Source organism: Drosophila elegans, unplaced genomic scaffold, assembly GCF_018152505.1.
Source record: "Drosophila elegans isolate 14027-0461.03 unplaced genomic scaffold, ASM1815250v1 contig_814, whole genome shotgun sequence".
Lineage (NCBI taxonomy): Eukaryota > Metazoa > Arthropoda > Insecta > Diptera > Drosophilidae > Drosophila > Drosophila elegans.
In genome coordinates this window covers 89,986-99,730 of record NW_024546167.1, presented here as the reverse complement: position 1 = coordinate 99,730, position 9,745 = coordinate 89,986, and the positions used below count along the sequence as shown (strand labels likewise).

At 36.9% G+C, this 9,745-nt stretch overlaps 1 protein-coding gene across 1 annotated transcript; it reads left to right on the top strand.

Annotated features, from left to right (window-relative positions):
• The first annotated feature begins 7,913 nt into the window (after window positions 1–7,913).
• On the top strand, window positions 7,914–8,961 carry LOC108134558. Its single transcript, XM_017254910.2, has one exon. It carries the CDS (start codon window positions 8,041–8,043, stop codon window positions 8,461–8,463), a length of 423 nt encoding a protein of 140 aa, XP_017110399.1. The 5' UTR covers window positions 7,914–8,040; the 3' UTR covers window positions 8,464–8,961.
• Window positions 8,962–9,745: the final 784 nt, after the last annotated feature.

The following is a 9,745-nucleotide window of genomic DNA, read 5'->3' as shown; positions in this document are numbered from 1 at the left end:
AATTTTGTTTACCTTTTATTTTGCGGTAATTGTTTGCATATGCAGCTGACAAAATTGTCCTCCGATGGATAACAAAAATATACAGCCATGGCGATGGCTGGCGGGCTATGTGCGCAGTCCCACACCCCACGAACAGCTCCCCAAACATCCTTGGGCGGAAGGAGCTTGGTCCTTTGACCGACTCCAGGTAGGTAACTTGCAGTTAACAGACAACAAGAACCGGAAGTGCGTGCGCGTGCCAGTTGAAAAGCTTTTTCCCACACATCCCTTCATTCGAGGCAGGTGGTGCAGCAAAATCAGAGACCCAAGTACCCTTGAAGGGTATGTGGTGGAAAAGATACTATTTATAGGAGTGCCAAGTTTAATTGAACTGTTGAATTGGTTTTACCCTTCATTTTAAATTGGCAGGTTGAATATAACCTTCATTTTAAATTGGCAGGTTGAATATAAATATGATAACTTAAAGAATATGTCTGGAGTAACTGGGACTGTAAGGGTTAGAAAATTTACAAATGAGACTGGTTAGTTGTGCACTGAATTCGCCGGCACAATAATATTTAGATAATATAAGCATAAAAGGAACATGTTGGGGTGTAATTCATTTGTGAAGTATACAAATTTAAAAAAAGACTTGGTTTTTATAAGCTGCGTTTACCAGCACAATTAATAACTAATTAGCTTGCATGCTATTGAGGGTTTTTTTTTAACATAATCGACAAAAACCTGATTTTGGTTCATTGTGATGGTTTAATTTAGCTAACACCTACGAATGGGATTTACAAAAAACAGCTTGTATTATGTAAATCATTGTAAGCAATTAATTAGAGTTTTGTTAAAAAGGGAAGAGAGCTATATGAAATATAAAGGTCTTGGAAACATTATATGATTTCCATTTATCCTAAAAAAAATAAAAGCTTATCTTGGAAATACCCTCGATCTAGGGAAGCAGAACAGATGGCGGATGGTAAGTCAAAATGGCGCTGGCGACCGCAGTTTGTTTTTAGCTTTGGCCCCGGCCTGGAGCTTTGATAAAGTGCAGTCCCCGCAGCATAAACAATGAGGATATGTGGCCAGGAGTCAGGAGCAGCCTTCCATGGGCGGCCACTCCTCCGCGACTGTTGTGTGGGCGTGCCCAGGGTGATACAAGCACGTGTTTTTGCCCGTGGAGTGCTTTCGGTGGCCGTTAATTGAAATGCATGTGGTGGGCAGGAGGAGCAGTGGAAGAACCCAAAGGGCGATGGAGGCGTTGACTGGCTCTAAAAAGTGGCTAAAGGTGTTTTCTGTTAGTCTACTAGAAAGCCGAATTCCACACGATTCATAGGTATCCCTTGTTTTCTCTTTACTTCTCGAAGAGAATTTGCTCCTTCTAAATTGGCTGAAATAATAATAGAATATTTATTTGAACAGCATTTAGTTTTTAATTGATATCACAAATTTAAAAAGCAATGTTTCAGTTTCTAGCCCCTTAATTTCTTTTTTAAATAAACAAGTTTCCAAATACAAATTTTTGCAAGAAAATAATAACATTTCAAAACTAAAATAAAATTTTTTTTTATATATTCTATTTTTGTTTTTTAATTTTTGAAAACAGGATGATATAGGGTACTCAATGGTTCTTTGGGGATTTTCAAGTCACTTCTGTACAATCAAGAACTACACTTGCGGTTACTCTTTCGTTTCCTGGCTTTTGTTCGACTTTCATCTCGGGGCGTTTCTGTTGTTTTTCTGCCCCCTACTTCCGCCCACTTTCCCTTACTTCCGCCCATTCCCACGCCCACTTCCCACCCCAGCCCTAAATCGACGGCTTCGTGTTTACTTTTGCACGCACATTTAGCTGGCGGCATTTGTATTCATTTTTGGCCGTGTATTTAGGTGCGTGTTAGTATCTATGTGCTTGGCAGTTATAACACGCACATTTCGCCTCGTGTAGTTCAAGCGGTTTCTAATTTGCTTGCCGCTGGCTGTAGCAAATTCTAATTTATTTGCAAGCTATGTAACGCACTCCCCTCCCAATCTCCAACCCCTCCACCGGTGGGTTTTATGCTCCCGGACAGAGGCAATTGCAACTGCGAGGGCAAAGGTCGCAGCAGGAGCAGGTGTGTTGTCTGCTGGGCGAGTTTCGGCAAAGCGTTGATTAAAATAACGCCCTTTTCGAAACAAAGCATTTGAGGGGCAAAATAAATAAAATAGTTGAGCACCGCCGGCGGGGTGTAATAATGTTTTGCAGGTGTTGGAATCTATGCGAATATGCTGCAATTTAAGAAAGACTAAATTTATGCGATATTTTCGGGAAAAATTGTTTTGGCATTGTATTGTTTATATGGTAAATGCATATTAACTATGTAGTATCAATCGGATAGTTATTGTAAGTGTTAATACAATTTTAGTCTTTATTTATTAAATGTTCTTAGGCAATAAATGTTGTATTGCTATTTTGTAATTTTGAAAAAACCTTCAATCTGATACATTTGAATATTTTTTGTATTATAGAGCCATTTTTGGTACTTCAAATAGTGCCCAACAATATGTATTCAAATGGATCATTAAAAACGCTACGTTTTATACAGAGGTAAGTAACTTAGAGCTCAGCTTCTGTTAATCTGATTCTAAAACGCAATCATTCGAAATTTAATAATTGCTATTTTGAATTCTGTAAAAATAGAAGTAAAACAATTGATCTTACAAGTCTTTTTTCAAGATTTCATTTCGTTTATTAATATAACGCTGCAAGTACAGACTTATGTTTATTGCGTTAGCTACATTAGCCTCCAAATAATAATGGAAAAGTTTCAATGAAATATTGAATATTAACAATATAAAATATTACAATTTGGAAAAGGTTTACAATTTGGTTTTAAAAAAAAAGAAAGTTTTACAAATAATGTAAACTTAAAATAAATTTCAACTATCTTTAAGTAGTATTGTTGAGCTATGGTTGGTATATGAATTCCAATATAGTAGTGACCAACAGTGTGTATTAAATTTTGACAATTAATATCATGTTCTTAGTCGTAATCTCTTAGAAACTCCTAGTTCAGTTTCTTTGAATCCGATGTTGAAACGCAATAATTCTAAACCAATCCTCAGGCGATGCTCCGTTCATATTACTTAATTTTAATGCATGTCAAGACTATATTAACTTTGGTATTTGGCATTTCATAATGCGCACAATCCGACTGCCCAACTGGCAATTACAAGTACTTAATATCGGATACATAGGGCTCAGCAAAATCGGGTCCACTTGACTACGCAGGATATTTGTAAGCCTTCAACTATCGTTTTAGAGCAGACAGAGTATGCTTGTTCTGACTTGTGCGTCATCATAATGCAGAAGGCCTACCAAAATGCCTATCCATTCAGTCAACATCAGTCAGATTATGTTCTCATCTACGCACACATACTAGCAGACACACAAAAAAGGACACAGAGTTGGAAAGGGGCTAAAACATTTTTAAAAAGACTTAAAAACTTCAGTTTGCTTCTGCTGGTTGGACAGGAAAAGTCAAAAATGAACGAGGAGCAGGCTCAATGCAATCAATGGCTTAAACCAGAGCACAATCGGGTAACAACAATAAAGGCAGCAAAAACACGAACAACAACTCCAACAACTTGTCAAACATCCAGGCCACTTTACACAGATTGAGATAGAGAGAAAAATTGCAGTGAGCCGAGAATTTCATAACAATTTCTGCTGGCAGGCTGGCTTTTGGCCCCGGTATAAAGTAAACAGTGTTTGGACCCAAATGTATGCAGTGCATTTTTACCGGGGGGTAGAGGTGAAATATCTTTCTGATTGAATGGCTTACCCCCACTCAAGTTCTCTACCTCGGATCTTAGTACCCCAGTATCCAAGCAACAAATTGACAAAAATTGAATAAAATAATGCCAGACTTGGGCTGAGTTTGCCATGCGTGTGTGTTTGGGTTAAGCCAGCACAACCACTAACACCACCACAGGCACCGCAAAAACATCCTGAAATACTGAAATACGGCCAGATGGCTGTAGCTTATGCAATCCTGCAAATGGAAATATGTTGTATATATTTATCGCTCGCATCGCCTGCTTTTCAAGTAATATGGAAAAGCAAAAAGTTGCACTAGGCAAACTCGATTGCAACACTTACACAGGCAACCAACTGACACAAGCACACCTTTTCTCCTCACACACATGTTTTCAGTGCACAATGGACCTAAAAACAATGGACCTATATACCTATACATATATTTAATACAGATAATATTGAAAATAATTAGACATGACCTTCTTTTTTTTTATTTTTAGCTTTGTTGCTAAAGGTTCAATTCTTTTATTGTTGATTATTTAAATAAAGGGACTTTTGTGCCACTGTGCAGCCCATAGAGTATATTTGCGCCTACAAGCGGGCAATAGATTTAGCAATCTGCTCTGTATTTGCGCACATGATTTTTCTCACTCATCGTGCGTTGGCTTCCCTTTTCGCGTTGTTGTTCATTTTGTTCTTATTCGAAGTACTTGTCTTTGTTACTGTGACTAAGGAAGGCAAGAGTAAGCATTTCAGGAACTTTCATGTCTATATTATCCGAAGTACTTCAAAACTTTTGAATAACATTTGCATTCTTTCAGTTATTATTCAACACTTTAATTATTTTGTTTTTAGCTTTATCTGGGGAAAAGGCTTCGGATAAGAATAAGAACATTAGGAACATAGCTTAAAGATTCACTTAAACATTTTTGTGACTGTAGAAATTTAATTTTAAATATTTAAGTATTATTTTAAGTTGCCTAATCAAATTGTTTGAGCTTATATATCACCAGAGTTTTAAAATCTCTTTTAAAGGCGTTTAAAAGTTGTCGACTTCAAATATATTGTTTCATACTTTTACACACATTAGCTAGTTTTGAAACCCAGTTTTCAACTAACGGAAGAAGTTTTCAAGAAGACTTAATCTGATAGAACATTGTTGGAAATGTTCTGAAAGGGTATACGATTGTAGGTGTATCTTAGTGGGTTTGATATGTCCGCCGGTTGTATGAAAGTGTGGCTTCCACCGAGCGGCTTGTGTAAATGTGCATATGGAACGTGGTTGATGATGGGCCACAGCAACGACTTTGCCGCTCGGGACCCAGCTGGATGGAAGTGGGTGTGGGTGTGACGTGGCATCATAATGCTAATGATATTTGCCTTAAAGAATGGCAGCGAGAGTCAGGTTACAGGTAACATCCAGTAAGCAGCTGCTACTGCTGCTGGGGACTTTAGTTGATGAAAAACTCTTTAGAAATGCATTAGTAATTTTCCATGGCCTGTTGGCCAGGACCTCGGTCCTTCTGCTGTCCCTCCCACGGTTGTGTTTTTGTTTTCACAGGTTTTCACAGTCAATTGACCAATGAAATGTGCAGAGGAATGAAGCGTATATAATGTGGAATGGCCGATGGTATGGGCGGTTATATAACGGAAGGTGCAGAACTACTGTTGTCTCCGATGTAAGTCATTCAAGCCGCTTGAACATTTTATAACTTATATTTGACTGCATTATTGTATATATTTTAAAAGATCAATGCTAATTAAAATTTAATACCTCTATATCTATAAAAAACATAATTTATGTTTAATGACCACCATAGCAATAAGTGGATTGAAAGTCGTCAAAAGCTTAATTTGATTGTAGCCGTAAGGCATAATTATTCATGATTTTCAATTTTGGTACACTCCTCTATAAAAAAATTTTAATTGGGCCTATTATTTTCTTAAAAAGAATTTATAAACCAATTTAAAAGTATTAATTATTTCAAACTTACCCATAATTATTTTCATTTCCAACCAGACATTTAATTGCTCCACACATTTTACGCATTTTTGAATTTTAAATTAAATGCATATGTATATCTGCACAATTTAATTTTAAAATGGATTTGAGAAAATGCGCAAAGTTACAAATATAGAATATTAAAAAGTAAGTGGGTGAATTACATCGATATGTATTATTTAAAATCAAAAACAAAGTTAAATAAGCAAATTGCAAACAGTAAAACAAATTTTCAGCAATAATCGTAATTGACAGCTCATTTGATTTAAAATTTTTTTTTAATAGCAGTGCTAACAGCCCATTTAATGCCGCTATAATAAAGTCAGATTACAAATAAATATCAGAAACTAAAAAATATAGTAAAAGTAAATGAAAAAGGCCACAACTGACAGCTCATTTTATTTGCTTAATGATGCAAATAGTGATTATGCCAAATCCGATATCACGCTATTGGCATCAAAATCTGTATCATATTATAAAATAGCCGTGATAAATTACACGAATTATGCTGTTTGTGGAGTGTGATGATAACATTTAAATAGGATATATTTTATAAATACATTTATTGAAATAAAAGGCAGCTTACAATGTTTAAACAAAAATTAGAAAATTTATTATAATGGAGGAATGTAATATTTCTAATTGGCCTTCACATCGTTTTTGTAATACAATAAGTTATATACAAATGCAGTCGAAACGTAATTAAGTCATGAGTGTAAGCAATAGGTCGAATAGATTGCCGCTCAACTAAGGCGTTTCCTCATAATGTTGTCGTCAATGATGATAATGATGATGCCATGGGCGTGGATAATCGTTACAATTATCAGCGATGAGCCTGCGACACTTGACGACAAACATTGTCACGCTTTATCCCCAAAACATTTCTCTCGAACTTGTAATTGCCCCTTCCATTTCCAAAATCCCACCCATTGGGTGTGATAAAATTTTGTTGCCTAGAGTAACGTTTAACGATTGTGTTCATTGACTTTGGTCTAGCGATTTTGTTGAGTAGGCTAATATGTTAGGACGGGCCCTATTCCTATTGTAGCCACTTTATCGAGGGGTTTTCGGCGGTGTGAGGTACATAGTTAAGTGCGTGCGAACTGGGGCTTATCAAGCTTATCGGCCAATAATTCCCTGATAGCGCATTGCGCACATTCGACTGGCCCTCATGAATCAGCCGTTGGATTCGTGAGTGTGATTTGATAACTGGCGTTTTGGCTCTGTCTGCCCGCTTCCGCCCACTCAACGTGACATACGAAACATGCTCGTACAATATAGGGTATTTGAACAGACTTTTGAGGGTTAAACGTAGGCATTACTTTAAAAAAATTTAAATGCTCGATTTTTCATCAGAAATTATATACTACCTGCAATAAAGACAACTTTTGGGAAAGTTCCATGCAGATAGCTTAAAAACTGAGAGAATAGTTTGCGTAGAAACGGACGGACGGACAGTTGGACAGACGGACATGGCTAGATCGATGATACTGATCAAGAATATGTATACTTTATAGGGTCGAAAATGTCTCCTTCACTGCTATGCAAACTTCTGACTGAAATTGTAATACCGTCTGCAAGGGTATAATAAATTTAAAATAAATGTTTATTTACACAGTTTTAAAAATTCTATAAACTTAAAGAATCTACCCTTTATAATGACAAGAAAATTGTATAAAAAACTCGACAAATATTTGTAATCATCTAACGTCAATTAAAATAAATGTTCTTAATTTAGTAATTTGCTTTTCTGATATGATATCTTAAACAAAGTTAAGTAGTTCTAAAGTTTTGCAAAGTATAAGTTAAGCTATAAATTGTAACCCAAATTAATGTTTATATTAATTTTATAGTTACTCTACAATAAATTTATTGTGGGTATAAATTAACAACTAGTTCAGATTGAATATAAACTTCTCCCGCACTTTTTCTTCTCCTGTAGATTATTTGATAGTCGCCTTGAATCACGCGTTAATACGTCATCGACTTTTATCAGGTATGAAATAACCTATTAATAAAACCACACATTTAGACATTTTATTTTAATGTGCCGGGGCTTATCAAAGTCAAACTGAAATAGCTATAAAAGCACGACAGTCAATTCGATGCATTTAGTTGCAGAAATTCAACGAAACCGTTGGGCTTTGTGCGCTGCAGGTATACTAATAGTATTAATTAAATTCATTGAATAAGCCGAGTCTGGCGAATAATTTATAGCAAGTGGCAGTGCGAGCGATAAATTAAACAGCTAAAAATTATGCCAAACATTGTCGCACTAAAGCTGAGCGCCAGCTATCCGATTATGGAGGGTCACCAGGGTCACAAAGGTCGAAAGGAGGAGGGAAAAATCCTGGTGCTGGACCAATTGGCGCTGCAGCAACAAATCAGTGCGAATTTCATTTTCCATGCGATTTCCAACTACAAGAAAACGCCATCCGAGCGAAAAACACTGGACTTCATTGCCAAAAAATGGCTGCACATCCAGTTGCTGTGGCGCGAGTTCCGGTTGAGGGATAAGCAAATACGACGTGGCCACAAGGATGCCCATTGGCTGGAGCACGCATATTTCCAGCAGGAGCTCTTCGAGCTGGTCCACGAGAAATACTCGGCGGCCCGTGGATGCCTCAGTCGTGACAAAAGAAATCTGCTGCTCACTGGTGGTCAGCCATTGCTGCCATAGCCATAGTGTTTATTCAGTCGAGGAAAAGGTGGCAGAAGGCTCCTTGAAAAAAAAGCATAAAGAAACCGGGCAGGAAAAAGGAAGCGGAGAATATGGACGTGTGAAAACTTATTCCCTATCCCCTGTCCGGTGGAAAAACACGCACTGTAAACAGTTCGATTCTGAGATGATATCCGTCAACAGCGATTCCAGTTTCATTCCCCATTCTCCGTTCCCCAATTCCAATCCCAATCCCAATGCCCATCCAATGGGCAATCAATCTGACTGGACGCCATCCATATGCCCAATGATTGATTGCACTCGGCAAATGCTTATCACAATTATTATGATATGTCAAAAGGTTATACAAGTCATGGTGATGACGTCGATTTGGGCCAGGAATTGTTGCAAGTGGCCCAAAGCATTTGTATTTATTCAAAGCAATATACAAATTTTTAAAGATTTTGTAAAAATTTATTTAAATTAAAATAAAATTTTCAATACCCTTTATACCTTCAATCAGCATTAATCAGATACCAAATACTAAATATATGACCAATTCTCTGGGGAATTCCTAGTAAACCAACAAAAAAACACTTGAACAACTATATCAGCTAAATCAACGATAAGATAAGAGAAGCCTTGGGAATTCCGTTTTTAATCGGGGGAAATGCCTTTGTCAATTACGTAGAATTCTCACAGCTGTCTGCACGGGCAAACTTAATTTACTGTCCGGCAATTATCTTCTATTTGGTCAGTTTTCTTCGAAAAGAAACAAAGGGAAAATCAATTTATTAACCAAATAAAGAGCTAAGCAGCTAATAAAAAATTTGGCCACACACACAAAAACAAACAAATTCGATAATTTGTTTTAGATGGCAAAGTAAAAGAGCAAAAAGCAATGACTGTAGTCCTCATCGCCATTTGGGTGTTGAGCCCAGTTGAATCTGCGTTTTAGCTGTGGCCATCGGCTTATATCTAATTTAGCGCGATTAAGAGGGCCGACAAAAAAAACAGCAAAACAAAATCGAGGGCAGGCCACTAAACTGAATTAAGACCGCAAATTTATGGGCACCGGCTGGTGGCAACATCCCCAATCTCCAATCCCCAAGGTTTCGCTCGAGGGAAACCTTCTGTTGACAAGAAACATTTTTTTGTAAGGATATTTGAAGATGTTGCTGTTGGAGAGGGAAGACCTTTAACTTGGCAACACATAAACATTGTTCTAAAAAATTAAATAGGAAATAAGGAATAAGGAATAAACAAATATTTTAACACGAACGAACTAAGAATATCTCTTGTA

Bases quoted from the DNA above. Each gene is read 5' to 3' on its own strand.
- LOC108134558 (XM_017254910.2), top strand. From the start codon at position 8,041: ATGCCAAACATTGTCGCACTAAAGCTGAGCGCCAGCTATCCGATTATG.